The 19,600-nt window shown below is 39.2% G+C and overlaps 4 protein-coding genes and 1 long non-coding RNA gene across 23 annotated transcripts in view; 1 reads left to right on the top strand and 4 right to left on the bottom strand.

The window, feature by feature from the left end:
- Positions 1-584: 584 nt before the first annotated feature.
- Positions 585-16,339, bottom strand: LOC6494546 (calcium release-activated calcium channel protein 1). 4 transcript variants are annotated; one of them, XM_014907350.3, is made up of 4 exons: positions 15,570-16,339; positions 8,954-9,344; positions 2,982-3,137; positions 585-1,643 (listed from the first exon to the last, which is right to left on the bottom strand). In XM_014907350.3, the coding sequence occupies exons 2-4, from the start codon at positions 9,305-9,307 to the stop codon at positions 1,107-1,109; spliced, it is 1,047 nt and encodes a 348-aa protein (XP_014762836.1). In that variant the 5' UTR covers positions 9,308-9,344; positions 15,570-16,339; the 3' UTR covers positions 585-1,106. The 4 variants fall into 4 exon arrangements, with proteins under 4 accessions (XP_014762836.1, XP_032305931.1, XP_044571352.1 ...); XM_032450040.2 differs by lacking the exon at positions 15,570-16,339 and adding an exon at positions 9,528-9,544; XM_044715417.1 differs by lacking the exon at positions 15,570-16,339 and having other exon boundaries at positions 8,954-9,542.
- On the bottom strand, positions 4,942-7,692 carry LOC26514619 (duodenase-1). 3 transcript variants are annotated; one of them, XM_014908547.3, is made up of 3 exons: positions 7,640-7,692; positions 7,022-7,559; positions 4,942-6,966 (listed from the first exon to the last, which is right to left on the bottom strand). In XM_014908547.3, exons 1-3 carry the CDS (start codon positions 7,690-7,692, stop codon positions 6,610-6,612), a joined length of 948 nt encoding a protein of 315 aa, XP_014764033.3. In that variant the 3' UTR covers positions 4,942-6,609. The 3 variants fall into 3 exon arrangements, with proteins under 3 accessions (XP_014764033.3, XP_044571353.1, XP_014764034.3); XM_044715418.1 differs by having other exon boundaries at positions 7,022-7,494; positions 7,640-7,661; XM_014908548.3 differs by having other exon boundaries at positions 6,798-6,966; positions 7,032-7,559.
- On the top strand, positions 7,505-7,713 carry LOC116654669. Its single transcript, XR_004309820.1, has 2 exons — positions 7,505-7,572; positions 7,653-7,713. It is a non-coding gene; the product is annotated as an uncharacterized LOC116654669 (long non-coding RNA).
- Positions 11,364-13,138, bottom strand: LOC6494544. Its single transcript, XM_001960100.4, has one exon. The coding sequence runs from the start codon at positions 12,361-12,363 to the stop codon at positions 11,572-11,574; it is 792 nt and encodes a 263-aa protein (XP_001960136.1). The 5' UTR covers positions 12,364-13,138; the 3' UTR covers positions 11,364-11,571.
- An 861-nt stretch (positions 16,340-17,200) lies between the features above and the next one.
- The window catches only part of LOC6494542 (protein grainyhead), a 40,200-nt gene continuing 37,800 nt past the window's right edge, over positions 17,201-19,600 (bottom strand). For all 14 annotated transcript variants that reach the window (XM_044715414.1, XM_044715415.1, XM_044715412.1 and 11 more), the window contains one exon: positions 17,201-19,370. In XM_044715414.1, coding sequence (XP_044571349.1) covers positions 19,353-19,370 — 18 coding nt within the window. In that variant the 3' untranslated portion in view covers positions 17,201-19,352. The remainder of the gene's footprint in view (positions 19,371-19,600) is intronic.

Below are 19,600 nucleotides of genomic sequence, written 5' to 3' on the forward strand. Positions count from 1 at the left end.
GCCGTGGCCCATATGTGGCTCCTCTGGCAGTTTTCAAAATTTTAAGGAGATCGCCCAGGAAATTTGAGAAAAAATCGAAAAAATATTTCGATCCTAGATTTTGATGCAGATTTGTGGAGAATCTATCCACAAATCGTTTAAGGTATTCCGCTCAAGAATCGGATGAATTTTGGCAAAGATATAGCCATCGCCGTGACCCATATGTGCTCCCCTGCACTTTTCAAAATTTGAAGGGGATCCCCCAGGAAAGTTGAGAAAAAATCGAAAAAACATTTCGATCCTAGATTTTAATGCAGATTTGTGGAGAATCTATCCACAAATCGATTGAGGTATTCCGCTCAAGAATCGGATGAATTTTGGCAAAGATATAGGCATCGCCGTGGGCTAAAGGGTGCTCCCATGCTCCTGCCACACTTTTGAAGAACAGTAGTCCCCCATTGCCCATTTTTTTCGTTAAAAACTAAATATTCTGAAACATTTGGTAGTATTTGAATTTATTAGCTGCTTTTGTTTTGTTGAAAAATTTGCTTATACAAAATATCCTTGAATAATATAATACTCGTCCCATTAAAATATTAGGTTCGTATAATTTATAAAAAATCGTTTAATTATATGTTTATGTATAAGTTACAGCGCTACGACGCCTACATTCTCTAAAAGGATCTTAAAGAATAAGGGGAAGACGGCCAAAGAGGATTACAAAAGGCGTACGAATTAAAATACAATCAAAATATATAAAACATACGAATTATGAGCTAATTTTTGAGGAATATGCATTGGACGCACACACGGGTCCAAAGTATTGCTTCATTATGGGTCTTTAATTTTCATTATTTTCTAATCGTATCAGTGCCTAGTAATTGCAGTAAAAATTAAGAACCAGGACTTCACGCCACTCCACTCCATTCACACGTAATCGATATAGAATACAGAATACAGTTCGCGTATATGTAATAAAAATCTACTGCCTTATGCTTATCACAATTTGCATCCATTACAAATTTTCTATACTCGTATATTATTTCAAACTTAATTAGTCTGAGGCTTGACCTGAGCCGCAATGTCTTTTTCAAAACGAAGGATCCTTATGCAAGGACTCCAGCCTGCTAAACAATATCCCCGGAGGCGCCGTAGTGCAACCCATTGTTTCGCGTACTGTGCTGGTGCTCCAGGGCGTCCTGTTCCATCTGCTCCTTGAGGATTTCCAGTTCACGGATCCCCGATACCGTGACTTCGTACTTGTGGGTCACCAGGGAGCGGTAAAAGTGAATGGCGAATGCCAGGAAAACAATCATCACCGGGATGAGAACCACACAGGCGGACCATGCCGCCGGCGGGCTCAGATCGTAGAACTTCACCCAGCACAGGATGGCTATCTCCAGCAGGAAGAGAATCAATCCCAGCAGCGTCGAGAAGGCCCATGCCGTCTCAATGTACCAATGCAGCCTCTCGTGTGGGGATTCGTGGACCAGCGAGATGCTATGCAGGTTGCAGACAGTCTCGATGTTGGGCAGGATGCAGGTGCTGATCATCAGGGCCAGCATGTGCACCGCCACCAGCATTGTGGTGCAGATGGCGAACGCCACCAGCATGCCGGGTGGCACCTTTGTATTCCCGTCCAGTTGCACTTCCACCATTGCCACCTGTACAACGATTAAAGAAGATATCATATCCGGCGTTAATGGTGATTGCTAATTCAGAGTCTAGAAACTATATTTCCCGGCACATTGTCCCGATTATTATTATTAGCCATTTTCGCGAGAAATTTTGGCAGCACCGCGAACCGGGCTAATTCATCCAATCTGCCCCTGATCTTCTGCTCTTTACATTTTTTTTTCATCTCGTTTTAGGTGTGCATGTGGAATGTATAAAAAGTTTGTAATTCAACAAATGGACTAATTAATACTTCGTCACATAATAAAATTAAAATTATTTTAAGATGTAATGCCTATTAATATCCCCAAGTGTCTAATAAATTTTGAAACTTATGTGGAAAGCATTCTGTAGTTATTTTATAATTATTAGAAAATAGAGGAAAAATGCATTAAACTGTGAAAAAATTTAAAATAAATATATTTATATATCTAATGTATAACCTTTTCAATTTAATTTCATTATAAATATTACAATATTTTTGTCCCAATAACTAATAGTTCTAAACCTTAGGATACAATCCAGACCTTAACTAAAAACTAGACAAATTTTTTTCTGTGTAAATTACTAGCTATTTAATATGTGAGAAAGTGATATCTCAACAACTTATGGGAAATCATTTGAAAAGTATTACTAAGTCTTTCTGTCAGGTTGAACTTGAATTATTTCCTATTATTCCCTATTCCAATAGTTTCTCCAAAAACTATAGTACATAGTTTTTTGTGTTATAGTAGTAGCCTAAAATACCCTTATTAAGAGGTAGAAAATAACACACACTTATTTTGCAAACAGCTAACAAAATAATTTGAGCAAGACAAAGCTGGTGGCAATAAATTGAACAAATTTTGTTGGCCCTCAATTTGCCACAGTTCGCATCAAATAGAATTATGTTGGCCAGGCCTAAATGAAAGTACAGGCAACTAATTAGTTATATATTCCTATATCTGTCATGATTTACATTCTGCGGATTGAGATTACTTGAGTGCGACATTACGACGACAAAAAAAATAAATAAAGAGATGAGCATTCAACCGAAACAAATTTCATATTGCATTCCATATCACGTGTGTTTCGAAGGGGAACCTGTTTTCCCTATTTTTTATGAAAATAATTGGAAAATATTCATAGGAAGAGTATGCAGAGTTCGATGTGATAATGTATTTAGTCTCCTGTTTATGCTAATCATTAAATTCTGCTGTGAACTTTTATTTTATACCGAATTCTTGACCTTGCTCATTGAGTCTGGCTAACATATTTCTAGATATTTGAGGATTTAGGAACTGATTTAATAAATTTAAAATAAAAAATAATAAAATATAATCACTCACCATTGCAAATCCGGATAACAAGGCAGACGTCTTACTGGAGGCCTTCAGCTTGGCCCGGCTCAGCTGCAACTTGCGCCAGGACAGGTAGGTGGGCGAATGGAGATCCTCCCCAGATTGCGACATGCTGCTGCTGGCGATGCGGTGATGACCGCGCGGCTGAAAGCGGGAGGATTGAGTTTGTTGGTAGGTGCGCAACTGAAATGGCTGTGGTGGTGGTGGTAGTGGTAGTGGAGCTGCTAATGGAGGCGATGCTATGGAAGCTAGTTGTGCTGTTGGAGCTACTACCGCCGATATCGCCGATGCCGATGCCGAGCCCGATGCTGGCGAGATGTCTCGCTGAGCGTTGAAGCGTCTCGACTGCGGCGAATTCGAATTGAACTGGCTGTGGTAGAGATACCGCGACGAGCCCATGAAACTGCTCGCTCTGAGATTTCCCATATTGTGTAAGTGATGGTGTTGTAGCTGTTGCTGCTGCTGCTGTTGCTGGTGGTGGAAGTGGTGGCTGCAGTTCGGATTGTAGCGCAGCGGACGACACGAATCGCAGAGGGTATAGTCGCCGACCGGTGTGGCTGTTGCCGCCGCCGTGTAGGCATCCACGCTGGCTGCCAATTTGGCGGTGGCGTGCAGAGCACTGGCCAGGGCAGAAGGTTGCGGCCTACCTTGGATGCCAGTTCGAATCGTTTGGGGCTGCACCTGGTAGCGGTGCCGGGACATCGGCGGCATGTCCAGGGTCTCGCTGCTGGCCGTTCGTTCGGTGGGTGTGTCGAAGGAGCTCTGCTGGTGGCTCAACAGCAGATTGCTATGGCTCAAGTTGGCCCTGGCATAGCGGAGACTGCCACCGCCACCCAGCTCCCTGTTGGGCAGCAGTTGCTCCTCCTCGGTCTCCTCGGAAGGTGGCTGCGTCCCTGCAGCGTCCTGCTCGGCAGTCTTCATTGGTCTCTTGCGACGCGGCGGCTTCAGAGGTTTATGCTCCTCTGACGGATCCTGTTCCTCTTCAAACGGTGGCATAGGCCGCTTCCTGGCTTCCTCCTAATCTCGCTTTCCAGAGGTGTCTCCACAAATCTAGATGGATCCAGTATGCTTTAGTCTACAGATTAAATATATTTCACTAAACTCGAGTTACTTGTTCCATAAAATCAGTTAATATTGTTCATTGTTTTGCTCTTTTAAGGCTATTCTGATCACTGTTTTATATCAATTCTGAAGCTTCAATGCGAAATTATTCCGTTCTTCAAAGTGTCAGGCTATGTGCTCGGAGCTGGACTGCTGATTTCCAATGTCTGGGCATGAATGACAATAAATAAACATTCCATTAGGGGTCAGAGGTCTTTCATCTTGGCTATCGCCAACGCCCAGATCTCTCAATTATGAAGCACTTGGGTCTCAATTGCTTTTTTTCAATTTTATTACTCCTTTAACTGAATCAGTTGAATTATTTTATTCGTGACTTATTCAGAGTCGTTTCAAGACCATGTTAGTTTCTAGTACTCTATGGAATTATTTGTAATCTCAACTTGAAGAATTTTAAGAATGCCTGTTTAGAGCTGTAATCTCGCATTTGATTCAAATATATTTTTTTGAGTGGCTTATTTGATGAGGTTCCGTTTCACTTGGTTGATTTTGCAATGCTTCCCATTGATGAGTGTTATTGTTTTTTGTTTTTATTTTTTGCAATCGTAGATGTGTGAGTGCTCTTGCAGGCGGCACATGACAATTGATCAACAATTACCCATACAATTAGAAATTTTTGAAAAAACACACGCACTGTGCTACTGTCACTGCCACACGGAAAATTTCTCGCCTTTCTCTCGGCCGTATCTCTCTCTCTGGCTCGTTTTTTCGCAATTAATTTGTTTTTTGTATTTACTTTTTATTTATAAACATTTTATGGGCTTTATAACATGTAAAATACATGTGTCAACAAAACCCTGTTGTGGATTATTTATTTTTTTATTTCGGTTTTTGGTTTTCGGTTTACGGACAAGGCCAAGACCACGCAGCTCGGTCGGTACCTTTGCGATCGAATAGTGGATGCCGACTGCAAAAATCCCCAAAAAAAAAATAAAACACGGATGCTGGCACACAAAATCACCGAGAAGGCGATCAACGGATCAAGATGAGAAGAAAAAAAAATTAAATAAAATAAAATAAAACTGAACGGGGGAAGAAGAAACACTTCCGCGCCACGCAAGAAATCGAAAAGTAAGTAATTCCTTCGCCTCTCTTCGCCGATCCGACAACAACAAAATATTTAATTCAGGTGCACATTTGATTCATTTTCATTTTTCGCGACTTGTGTACTTGTGTGCCGTTCTTGCTCCGTCGACGATGGCAAGTTAACAACTAACTCTGAGCTGATACGGACGGCACGCCGGAGAGGTTAGCTGAGCGGGTGAGCAGCGGCAGCAGTGGGGCGATGGGGCGTTGGGCGATTGGCGGGCGACGACAGCGGAGCAGCAGCAGCAGCGGAGCGGCGGCAACGACGACGTATTCAAATTCGACAATCAATTCGAATGGGGCGGCCTGCGATGACACAAAAAACAACAACAACTACAATAATGGCAATCGAACTACTACAGTCCAACCTGGCTAGCAGGAACCGCCAAGAGAGAGAGGCTACTACTTAAAAGTTTTAACTAAAAGAGGCAACTAAAAGAAACTATAGAGGAAAAGAAAACAAGAGTTTAGCTTAGAAGCCTTAGCTTAGACCCTTAGAAGGAAGGTCTACAAAATTAATATAATTTATTAAAAATTCGACAAAAATATAGTCTAAAAATATCATTTTTAAAAAGAAATTTTCTTATTTTAACAAAGTTTTCAAAAATTAAAGTTTGATTTCAAAGAGAAAGAAAAAATAATAATTTAAAGAAGGAGGAAACATAAATTAACAGTTCATATTTTAACAAAACTTTCAAAAATAACAGTCCTATTTAAGTAAGAATTTAAAACAACAGAGATTCTATAAAAAATTAACTAGGAAATATAGTTTATAGTAAAAACTTTAAAAAATAAAAAATTAAGCTGAAAAACGCAGTTTTGAACAAGATTTTGATATTTTTACAAAGCTTTCTTTGCAAGTCTTATTTTATAAAAAAAATAATAATTTTTAATACTTTACTACAATTATATTATTAATTCCTTAACTTCATCTCACAAAAAAAAACATATTCTATAATACAGATTTTATATCTTCATATTTCCTAACTTTTTTTTCCTTTTGTTAGCAATCATTCCTATCGAAGTTGGACTGTACCTACATGCCATTTGAATGAAAGCGTTCGGAAAGAGAGAAAAATAGAGAGTGGAAGATAAACAGAAAGGGGAATAGCGACAAACTAGCATTCAGGTGAAGAATTAAAAGTTTACAGGAAAAAAAAATAGAAAAGAAAACAAAAGGTATAGGGGGAGGGTGGGTGGCTGGGCGGGGTATAGGCGTCTGCTGCTACTTTTGGCAATCGATCAGTGATCGGCGACTGATTAATGGGGAAGACAAATTGAGGGATTACACACCCAAACCCACAACCACACCCACACGCACACACACACACACTCTCTGAGCGAAACGACCCTGAACTTGGGAGTAGTGCCACAAAAAATTCAAGACCAAAGACTTTAATTTAAAAATCTTCTAATTTAAAAAGCATACAAGTCCAGCTATGGCCAGGACAATGGAGAGGAACGGCCAACTCGTCAAGGGAGGAGGATTCGCTGTCGCACTCAAAACTCTCATAATAAAGTGGCGATGGGAATAGGTACTGGCGTACACGAAACTCGTTCGCGGACGGTCACTATGATACTGGCTGGCCACTCCGTAGATAGTGCCACCGCAGAAGACCGGACTACCCATGTCGGCCTGGCCAACGTCATTACGCTCCGAATAGGAAGTCATGCAAAATAGGTGATTTTTATTACACGCAAACTTGCAATGGCCGTCTTCAACTTTCTTCGAAATTCGAAAAATTATTACATCGGCAATAGGTCCATTCTGGAAGTAAAAAAAGGATCAGATTTCTGGATGGACAGAAATGGTTAGGTCTCACATGATACAACCTTCCCCATCCAATTGAATAGCATAACCAATCGTCGCTTATCTCCCGAACTGGTAGCCTCAGAACATGGTTCTTATTTCCAGAAACTGGACGGGTTAGCTTTATCAATACCAAGTCCTGGCAGCAGATCTTTTGCTCATTGGAATAGACCACATTCTCAACCGGTATCCTATTACGGTCGAGTGGCTTTCTTAACCTATACGGAGTATATACCACAACTATTAGGTTTCTTCGGGAGGTGCGACGACGTACGGATCCGGCACTGGTGGTCACACATCCGGCGGCGGTCATTACCCAACGGGATGTCAACAGAGCTCCCGAACAGAAGTGATTGTCGCCCCAATTATAGATCTTTTCTCGTGTTCGTATCGAAACCAAATATTTAAGCAAATTTCCTCTAGAGTTGAAGCGTCTTCTCGGCTGAATCTCGATGGAGTCATTGTGGTGACTAGCTTCTATGGCCACTAGAAGGACCAATAATATGAAACGGGACATTTTCAATTTATTCTGGCATTTAAAGCAAGAGGAACTAAGTTTCAAAGGTGAAATAATTGCATAAATCATGAAACTTTATTTTATTTCTGAAGAATTATAATTATAATACATTACTGATCTTCTCCAGAAACGCTCCAGAACTCTAGGGAATTTGTGTCTTGATACATCAATAACAACTTAAGCTGTCAGAAAAAACGAGCTCATTTGGAAATTCCAACTGCTTAACTTCCTCTCGAAACGAAACGAAACCACTTAAAAAATGTGCTTAAAAATAAGTCAGTTTGATAAAAAAATAAATAAAAAAAATATGCATAAAAGGAGGAGTTGTAAGCTGGTTTCGGGTGTTTAATTTTGACTCAAATATGCCCAAATACTTCAGCAAACACACACCTGGATTTCGGTGATATCTCCCAAGGAGCAGGCCCATTTTTTATTAGTGGGTGGGTGGCAGTTTTTTTTTTTGTTCCACTTTATCGTTTGTAAACAATGCAAATAGAGCAAATAAGATAGCCGATCGCGCAACTCTTGGAGGCAATTAGACGACGACAGTGCCGGTTTTCGGTTTTCAGTTTTCGCTTTTTATTTCCATTTAAAATTTCATTGTCAGTGTCGTTTCGCCAAAAGCACTGTTCAATAATTCAGCAGGTTCAGCACCAGCACCAGGTAACGCAGTCAGTCATACCTGAGATGTGTGATTGCGTTTTGTGGGAGTGTGTGAGTGTTGTTCGACTTGAAGCGGAGGTCTCGCTATTTGTAAGATTTTGTGTCTCAACCGACAGGGGCGCACTCAGCAGGGGACAGAGGAAGGCTTAAAAGTCACTATATAAGATACAAGACATAAATCATGATAATTTTGGCATATTTAACTTATAACATTTTGTCTTTAATGTTTAATGGAATGAGAATTGTATAATTTATACTCTTTACTTGGCAATTTAATAATTAGAATTATACATTTCAACAAAAATCTGATTTAATTATAAATAAGTGGACCGCATATGTGATTTCTAAATATATCTAAATATAGATGCAGCTAAATAAACACAATACTATGTAAATCATATGCGACAGGCTACTTAATTGTGATTTTTTGTTGATAGAAAACAATTTTCAAACTTTTACATTTTAATGTCTTTGATATTTAAAACAATATTTAAATAACAGAAAGTTTCTAGGCTTCAAAGAGATAAATAGTTCTCCTGCCGATTAAAAAAATCACAGCTTACAAGTAACTAGTTACTAGTGACTATAGTCACTCCATGTGCTGAATGCGCCCCTGCCACCGCGTAGGAGCGAGTGGCACAGATTTGTTGCGTGAGAGGGGCTTCCATAGCATCGTTCGTGAAAATGAGATGAGATGAAGCGGGACTTGGGGGGGATTTTGGGGAGAAAGAGATTGTTCGAAGATTGATTTGTTATTGGACTTACCTTCGGTTGATTGGACGAGGGAGGCGGTGGGGGCGGCGGGAACTGCAGCAGGGAATTACTGATGCTGGATCGCTTGAAGCCACTGCTGTTGCTGTTGCTGCCAGTGGGACTGTTGTTGTTGTGTTGGTGGTGGTGCTGGAACAGCGGATGGGAATTGGGGAACTGCTGGAGTTGCTGTCCAGTGGCCACAGAGGTGGCGGCGGCTACGGCGGCGGCGACAACGTGCTGGAACTGATGCTGCGTGGTGGTTACAGCCAGATTGCGTCCCACTGAGCTGCGTGGAATCGCTGAGATAGCGGGCGACTTGGCTGGTGTGTCTATGCCACCGGAGTTTGCTGTTGTCCACACAGACATGGTGCCAGGCCAGAGATCTTGCCAGGAGTCCTAAGTACTGCTTCGCCAGAGAGATCCATTTTGAACGAAAGTAGAATCACAGAAAGATAACCAGATTAATCGTTGTATTGAGGTTAGTGAATGGAGTTTAGCACAGCACGGCAGGTGAGGAGGTGTAAATTAAGTACGATCTGAGCAGTTGCAAGCGAAACAAAAACAATTCAGAATTTCTTTTTTTTACTTTACTAGAGCTGGGCCCAACCTCGATAACGTATTCGATATTTCAATGATGCCCACTGCCAATCGAAATATCGATTGTTGCGGAGGCGACAACCCTGCCCAATCAGCTGTCAAATGTTTATGTTTACAATAGGCGCGAAGCTCTTGGCCATTTTTAAGTTTGTTCTGCCAAATTTTTGTTTATGTTTCACCCGGGGACTACCAGGTCAGTGGCTAGCTATTTACTAACATAAAAAGACTGCCAAATCTCGCCGCAGTCGAATGGCCAATACGACCATTTATCAAACGCCCACCAAAAGCCAAAAACATAAATTAAACAAATTGTTTTCAACACAATTGAATTGCATTCTTGGCCGCCCTGACACACATTTTAATTTCCTTGCCACACAGTTGCCATTTCTTCTTAATCGCTGCTCTTTTTCATATACATACATATGTATTTGGTTTTGATTTGCAAATTTTCTTTCACATTCTTCCGGCGTGGGCGCAGATTATTTTATTCTTAACTTGCTGCACACGTCTATATGTATCTTGTATCTTGCATCTGTTGCTGATTTGTTTTTGTTGTTGTTTTTGTCTGCCTTGAACTTGCAAATTGGTGCAAATTCCCCCCATTCCTGCTGATTCCTATTACCCTATACCCACTTGCATATGCAAGTGTTTCTTTTGCTTTCTTCTCCTGCTTTCTTTCCTTTCATTTTCACCTTCTCCCTCCCCCCATCGACCAGCCCAGATAAAGCGAGTAGTCATGTGCCAATGTCTTGGGCCCTAGAACCGTTATCTATTGGATATACCCAAAAAGAACAAGCAAAAGCTCTTTACGTATTTACATAGCGCCTGTGTGCACAGTTGTTGGCAACTAAATAGCAACATTTCAAAATTAAGCAACGGTTAAAAAAAATTATTAAAAAAAAAAAGAATTTTTCAGATATCTAAGTTACTTAATAAAAATATATATCTTATAAATTTATAACTTGTTTTAATTTGTTTTACGTCTAAGCAAGGTATAGTATATTTTATTTATTGTTTTATTATATATTTTATTTTTTTTTAAACCTTAATTAGCATATGTTACACTTCCCTTCCCTCTGCTGTGCGCCTTATGGCCTCTATGCTTGGCCTTCAAGGTGTTACAAATGTGCGCAAATGCTATTATCGGTTATCAGCTGGGCTCTACTGAATATTTGTTTGGCAACCGAGTGGTAGGGTCGCCTGGTCGCATGGGTCAGGCCAAATAACCAATGTGCGGGGAATTAGGTAATGGCAATATATATTTTCATGCCCTGCCACCGTGCTGCAGTCGTGATTGTAAACAATTGCGATCAATTGAAATCAATAAACGATCCGAGTGCCGCACACTATGTAATCCCTTCTGGGTATTTTTGATTTCCAGCTTCATTCGAGACGTTTATTATTGTCGGTTTGGGGTTTGGGGGTTTGGGGCAAACTGACTTTGCAAGTCATTGTCTAATAATAAAACGTCGCTCAGAAAATCGACTTTAGATAAGAAACTATAAAAAATAAGTGAAAAACAAACAATAACTCCTTGAATATGTGTGTCTGTGGGGTGTATGTTTGTAAATATGTACTTATATCGCAAATGAATTTGTTCAACTACCAACATATGTACATAAACAATCAACCCATCGAGGAATGACGTAGATCTCTAATTTCGGATTCAAGCTGGAGGAAAAAAGATTTCTTGGAAGCTGAACACTTCTATTCAAAACACTTGAACCTTCTCTTGAGTTGTAAGTGTTGTTTGTCGAGTTTGAAGAGTTTATTTTTAGTAAAATTAATAATTAATAATAAAAATAAAAGAAATAAAACACTTTTCTTTCAACATAAAACATTATCTTTAATTCTTACATAAATAATTGACAAAATATCATAGTATTTTTAAAAAAATGAGTTACAATAATACATTTTACACAGCTAAGTACGTGGCACTTTTAAAAACTAATTGGACAAGACAAGACGATCACTGGGGGTCATAGGTCAAGGAGAACCCCCCTTGGCAACAAAATGTCTTCTTTTTTTGGCTCTTATTGGATGGTGGGCTTGATGGAGCCCATGGAGTTCTTGCGCTGGTGGTTCACCTCGAATCGCTTCATGATACTGGCCACAATGGAGGAGGGCGGCATGTCCGGGTTTCCAGTCAGGCCCCGATACCCCAGAACACTCGAATCGGCCAGCGATCGGGCCAAAGTCAGTCTTTGTACAAAGGCATCGGTATCGATTCCTGGGACCTGGGAGGGTTTCAGAAATCTCCTTGGTATCCTGGACAGCATATCCTCCGAGCCCACGGGCCCGAAGCCGAGGTTAATGAGTATGGCTTCCGGGTCTGGCTTCCGGGCCTCCAGCAGACTGTCCACACTGGAGTACCGGCTGGAGTCGGACTGCACCGATACGGAACTGTCGCGGAGGAGTAAGCTGCTGAACCTCTGCTGGCGCTGGGCCTGGGGACTCAGCTCGGGGGCTGTGCTGCAGGACTCGAAGGACTCCTCGTGGCGCAGACAACGCTTAATGGTGCTGGAGGATATATGGCGTTGCAGGGCTAGTGGCAAGCTAGTGGCATGGGTGGCTGTGTGCTCCGCATCCTCCGGATCGGCATTCTCTTCGAGATCGGCGGCATATTCCATGTCATCGGCATCGACGGCGGACTGTTGGCGCTGGAGTTTCCTACGCCGGCGCAGCGGCTTGTTGGGCGGAAAGTGATGGGCGTTGGGTAGGTTGTCGCTGCTCCCAGCCAGCTGTTCAGATGTGGCACTGGTCTTGCCATCGACCTTGCCCCCCGTCCTACCCACAAAATTGCTGCAACTATACGACCGCTCCATGGTGTGTGTGTGTTGTGTGTGTGGACTTGTTTAGTACTTTGTTGTTGTTTTGTGTTTTTATTTTGTGGTCACGGCTACTCGGGTTACAAGCTTCAAGCTCTCCTCTCAAGCTCCGCTTTTGGACATATTTGGTTGTGGCCAGAATCAGGGCTGCTATTTTTTTTCGTTTTTCGCTAAATGCGTGTGCGCGTGTTCGAAATAACAACAAAGCGACAACAATTTGTGTTATTTGGTTAATTTGTTGTTATTTTTTATTTGTTTTTTTTTTTTTTACTATTAAGCGCTTTTTGAGGAAACGTGTTTTTCTATATTCCGCGCGTATTTGTTAATTTTGCCGTATTTGTGTGTTTTTGTCTATTTTTTTTATTTTTTTGTTTATTTATTTCGCTTGGCGCTCATTAGACGACAACAACGACTGCGACGGAGGGAGGCGCTGGGGAGGAGGAGTGTTAATCAGTTGGAAGCGTTTCTGACCCCGGATTTGGAACGATCGAGTACTGCCTTCGGTCACTTGGCATTGATGTTGTATCACAAATTGAAATTGTAACTTTTCTTCTTTGTATTATTTTTGCGCCCAAAACACTCCCTCTGAGTCAGCTCTATTTACTTAGTTATTATTTATGAATTAAGTACACAGTTTAATTATAATGTGAGTTCGAGTTTAAGCTGTTATGGCTATTGGATGTCGGCTTTCTCTTTCCGCCTTAGTGGCGTCCGCTTCGCAACGAGTGATCTTCAAAACTGAAACTGAAATCACAAGCCCCGCACGAAACGCCCCAAGACGTGGGGCCCAAGCACGACTGGAGCTTTTTTTGCTGGAGAAAAAGTGACACAGAGAGAGAGGGAGATAGAGAGTACACAGAGAGAAAAAAACTATTAAATAATATTTTTAATTAACTTGTCAGTTGATTATTTATGACATGATTTGTAATATTGTGGCTTTAAAAATCAGAAATAAATCACAAAGACATTTTTAAATATAGCTCCATTGATTTAAGTAATTATTTTATGAATTATTGGTAATTTTTTGTCGTGTAGATGAGAGCACTGCTTGAGCTGGAATTACTTTGCGGGCAGTAAGTCAATTTCCTCAAGCACAACCGCCAATCTATTAAAACTTTTGATTAAAAGCACTGTGCTTTGTGGTTAGCCCCACCAGCACCCATCCCCTTTCATGCTTTCCTTATTTTTCCGCCACGATCGCCGGGGAAAACCCTCAACGCTTTCGTATCTTTGATAAAAAAAAAAAATAAACTGAAATATTTAATATTATTGGCACGTTCTGGAGCTCTGAGGCAGAGACTTGGTATCGTTTATTGTACTCTGTGCATTGCCCTTATTTGCTTAATTTCATTTACTTTTTATGGCTTAAACCGTCGATCGTTAAGTAATTTAGCCACCATAAACATCTCTTTATCTTTAAGGAGATTTCGGGCTGATTATAAAACTGGATCAGTTGATTACCGCACAGGAATAATAACCATATAGGTGGAGACTTTTGATCTTCAATCTGTTTATTTTAACAAGATACCACTCTTTCGAATGCAGATGCAGATGCACGCGGAAGAGTTGTTCGAATTGTTTAAACCAGTTAACTGGGCCGGAATGAGCTTTCCCCGGCAAGTAGCTTTTGAATGCAAACACCTGAGCCTTTCAAGAGCTTTACCCGATTCAAAGCGATCGGATGGCTCACTCCCAAGGTGTGAATTTCTTCTATACACTGCGACATAAAAGTCCAATTCACTAAAAAATAAGTTATTGAAATGTCAAGTACGGCTGGTACGGAGTGAGGTCATTTCTAAATTGTTAACTCCTTTTAAAGAAAAACCCCCAAAAAGTCCCATGATGTTATGGTGATTGTAGAGTAAGTATTATAACTTATAATTTATAGAAAAAATCCCCCACCTATCCTTGTTTATTTAACACATTTTTGTTTCTTACTTTACCTAAACAAACAATTAATTTTTTGTGTTTGTTGTGTACCTGCTATTGTAATTCATACTTGACATGTTCTGGCCACTGACTTACTCTGAGCCCTCAGGTAATTTGATCTGGGTAACAGTGGCAGCAACCTCAAGCCTCCCTCCGACTAAAGGTTCTGTCAACAGATCCCTCTCGCTCCCGGACAGACAAAGGTCTAAGTATATCAGCCGGCTGATGTACTCGACATGCACACTTTGTATGCCCAGGGCAAATTTACACAATTCTTCACAAAAATTGACTACCAACCGTCAAGGCTAGACTTGAACTGTACTGGAGATAAATCTACAACAAGCTATTTCGTAGAACGTATGTATAATTTAATAAACACGGAGCGGAGTAAATTTATTAAATTGAAAATCAGAGGTGAGCTGTGGGGAACATGCCATAATCACGTTGTGCAATTAAATCTCCAGCGATGCTGTCAGCAGCCATCAATTGAGTAATAGAGAGTCTAATAAATGTTCGAATATGATTTAGGAGTGGGAGGCATCATCGGATCGAAGTTTGTACCCATCTAGGAAACGATTTTCGATGGGTTGGGGAAATACCAATGCCCGTCGCCTTTGTTCACGATTAGCATGTTCTACAGAAACTAATTATTTAATATATAATGGAGTATACCCTTATAGATTGTCGATTCATTGCAGATATCTAGAATGTCTATTAATTTGATTTAATTGTTGAGTTAAAATAAATTGCTTAATTTTTCCCAGAAAGAGTAGATTTCTGGGTTATGTAAGTGATATGGAACACGAAAGGTAACCGAACCTTATAGAAATAACAGTAATTACAATGACACAATGATTGCGTGCCTAGGTTCAGGTCACCCTACAAATCGACACAATGCACAGGGAAAAATATATCTAACATTCTTTATTCTATCAGCAGTTGAAGAACTGTACTATGTATATATTTCCCTTAGTGTAGTGACCCTGATATGGTTATGGTTTTACGATCGGGTAGGTTCATTTGGGCATAGGCAATGGCTTGAGCGCCCTTTTCAATTGATAGTAATTGGCTACGAATAAAAGTTATTCCTCGATAATGTATACGAAGCGAAAGTGTAAATTGCAATTGAAATTTCAGCATTGTCAAGTAGTTTGAGTGCAACTTGGAATTGCAAATGATCGACAGGAGAAGGGAAGTTCGAAATGATAATGGAAATGGGAACGGGAATGACGGGATGACCATATATACATCTACAAAATTGTGGAGTTGCTCACCTGTATTTTGTAGCTTTTTATACTTTTATTTAGTAATTGTTTGTTGGCCTGTGTTCTAGTTTGTTCCGAGCACGTGTTTTAGCGAGAGACTTTTCCGGCTTCCAGCTAATGCACTTTCTATGCTATCATCTATATATATCACCACGGTTACAGTCGATACTCCCATATGACACACATTAGCTGATAATATTGATTCTATTTTGAGATCAATTTTAATTTCACTTTCTTGGAATTTATATCGAATGGAGTGAGTTAAATGAATGTGTTTCGAATCAAACTCGTTTCAAATCTGATTAAGTGGGTTATAGAATTTCGACTGTACTTTCTAAACGGCCTTACAGTTTATTTACAGCCGCAACCCACAACCGGCGCGAATCGGGTCGAATTTTAAACTGAATTGCTATGAATGGGTTGTCACTCTTTGGGAGCTGTTTATGCATGTTTTCTTTGTTATCTCCGGATCATCCACGGGCTAATTTTTGTTTTTATCTCGCCTTCGAGTCACCGCCTCACTCACTGGCACTCACTGATTATTTTAGTGTATTCAACTGCTGGCAAATATTTGCACATAGTTTGTTGTGCAAATGAAGTGCCAAGACACCCGGGCAAACAGTTACGATGCTTAGAAATTGTATGTAAAAAAAGCAATCAAAACGAGACACATAACAAAAAATAGATCCAAGATCCAAAGACCCAAGACACCCAGACGAGAAGTAAAAAAAAAGACGCGACCGACGGCTGCGAAAACACGTTCGTTCGCTTGTCTGCGAGTGCCGTGAATGAATGAAAAATCGCACCGCCAACGTAAAGATAAATAAATACCGATGCTGCTGCGCAACACCAGCAGCGGCGCCAGCAGCACCAGTCGCTAACCATCGACGTCGTCATCCGCAGCAGCAGCCGCTGCAGCAGCAGCAGCAGCGTTGCACTTTTAGTTTCGTGTTGTTTTTGTTGCTGGGCCAGCAACAGCGATTGCAATGGCGTTTATTTCCGTTAGATTTCGTGGGTTTCAAAAGGCCTCCATTGTGGAGGTTTCCCATCTACATGTCAAGTAGAGGCGATATCGTTTCTACAATCTACACACTTATCTACCTCAGGTGTGTGAATTCTACACGGTTTTTACCTGGAATGTAAAGTGTGTATAATTGACTTGTATGACTCTAGGGTTTGATAAGCAAGAATTTAATATCTTTTAGTTTTAATCTATTAATTCTTTGTAGATTTTAAGTTATATTTTGTTATATATTTTAACAAATTTGAATTCTTAAAAGTTTTTTATTAGAATGCCTAAATAAAAAGAGCTTAAATAAACATCCATGACGAAATATGCATATCCGGTACTTGAAACATGGCCGAGGAATCTCACTCTCAAAAAATACTGCCTACTGTTGCCTACTTATTGGGGTCATATGGACTTTATGGAAAAAACCGCTTTTAAAAATGGAAACCACCTTAACCGACAACGGAAATAATTTAAATACCCTCCTGATTTCCCGTTTATCTAAAAAAAGTAATAAAAAAAACGGCTCAGATCGTTTATCAAATATCAAGTATACGCAACGTTGTCATTTTATAACAAGCATACGCAGTGTTGCCAACACAAGACCATTTTTCAATAAAATATAATTTGATTACTTTTTGTTCTTTATTTAAATGTTGTGTATTCATTATAATTATATTGTACAATTTGTTTTATTTATTTGTCTCTTCATTAATTTCTCAAGTGGGACATGCACTTTTCGCACAATTCATATGGAGTGTCACTTGTTCTCAGTTGCGATTTTTTTTGTTGTTTTTCCTTTTCTATTTTTCGCGGAATTGTTTCCAACAGTAACAAAAAATAAATTATTGGCTTTTAAAATATATATGTATATGTTTTGTTGTATACAATATATAGAAAGAGCATAGAACTTATAGATTACAAGTACGATAACTAAACATAAAGATTTTATAACATGCCGGCAAGATTTTCGATTCATCATCATTTCATTTTATATATGATATCATATGATATGTGCTCTCTTCTCATACCATATCATAATATTGTGTAATATTGAGTAGTACAATTAGAACTAAGGGCTAAAATTAAAAACAAATTGTGATGTACAACACCGGAAATGTCAAATGAAAAAAAAGCTACGAAACAGTGAGAAAAAATAGATATAGAGCATTATTGATTTGGATAAGAAGGTAAGAAAATTGAAGGAGCAATATCAGCAGAGTTAAGGGGGGTGGTTTTACAATTAATAAACAATTAATAATAATATTGAGCATTGAACTCGTACTGTTCAAGATTGAAGCAATTGATGCGTTGGAGTATTCGTTGTTTCAAGCAAATCTCTCTCTTGACGATGTCTCTGCCTGAATTCAAATAACATTGTACACAAAACATTTCGTTAATTAAATTAAACTGTTAATTATGGCAAACAAAGATTGTAAAAGCATTCGAACGATGCTATGTATGTTATCCCTATACTTCTATATATATATGTGTATCTGTATCTTGTATCTTGTATCTTTATATGGATGCTGCGATATTTTGTGGTGCTACGATTGGACGTCCTCATTTTAATTGTTTAGTTTTGAATCAACATTTTTGGTTGATTATTGTTCTTTAGATATTTTTTGTTTGTTTTACAACAAATGCACACAAATGTTCTTAAAGTTCTTTCCTTTTTTGTTTTTTTTTTTTGTTTTTGTGGTTTAGTTTCGATTACGTTTTTTGCCTTAGCTTGGACTTAATTACGATTTTTATCAACATGTTTTATTGCAGTGTTCTTATCGCTAAATGTACTTCTAGATTTAAGGATAATTATTTCAAGAGTGTATTCTTTTTCTTTTTTTGTTTAGTTTATTTTTTAAACCAATTTTTCTCATTTATCAAATTTTGTTCTACCAGTTTTCATTTTTGTTTGTTTTTTTTTATGATTTTTTGTGTACAGAGATCCTAATTATACATAACAGAGTGGGGACTGGGGAAAAGGGTAAACGGGGTAACGAGTTACGAAGTTTGGAAACAGAAACAATTTGTGTCGTTGTTTTTTTCAAAAATAATTTTACAATTTATATTCAACAAGTAAACGCTTAAGCCGAACATACAAGTGATTACATCTAGACCGTATAGAGCTAATGATTCCGATAGATATAGCTAATAGAAGATGTGATTTTTTGCGTAACTCTTAATTGCCCTGGACCTAAGGTCGAAGCATAAGCAGGGGATCAGAAAGTCGACTTATTTCCTACTGGACAGACACTGTTGCGCCCTCTAAACACAAAACATACATATAAAGAGAGCCACATAAATACACAGTACGATTAAGATTAGGGGCTTAGACAATATTACAAATTTATGCGGACATAGCGAGAATGTAAAATTTGATCAAAAAATTTTAAGTAATCTCATTGTTGCTAAATAACTAAATCGAATTTTAAATCATATATCATTTTACAAATATATATATATAGATATTTCATTAGCTTTCTATCTCCATTCCATATTGTTCTGTTTTTTATTTAATCTCTGTAGCAACTCCCACGTCGGTTAACAACTACGAAATTAGACTTAGGCTCTATTGAAAATGGCTTATTGAAACAACTTCTGTTAGCAAAATTGTGTCCTTGTTTTGTGTATTTTTTTGTTTTTTTGAGCTACTGCTACTGCTAACACTTCACTGCTACTGGTTGGGCAGCTCCGTGAGCGTCACATCGTACAGATCGTCCTCGATCTGTTGCACCTCCAGCAGGAAGATGTCCTCATTGCAGTAGAACGATATCATATCGTCATCAATTTTCGCAGTAATCCTGTAATACAAATTTTTTAAAATATGTTAGTTTTTTCTTTGAAATCTTTAGAGAAAAGGATAAGATTTTATTTTTTAGATATTAGACACAACACCCATGCAAAAATAGACTTGTTAGCACCCAAAAAAAAAATTCGGTTAAATTTGAAACAAAATAATGATGCGAGGAATAGGAAGGATGCATCCTGGTGCTCAGGTGTCTGTGTGTGGTTGTGGGTGTAGCTCTATGCC

The sequence above is a fragment of the Drosophila ananassae genome, chromosome 3L, assembly GCF_017639315.1.
Source record: "Drosophila ananassae strain 14024-0371.13 chromosome 3L, ASM1763931v2, whole genome shotgun sequence".
NCBI classification, from domain to species: Eukaryota; Metazoa; Arthropoda; class Insecta; order Diptera; family Drosophilidae; genus Drosophila; species Drosophila ananassae.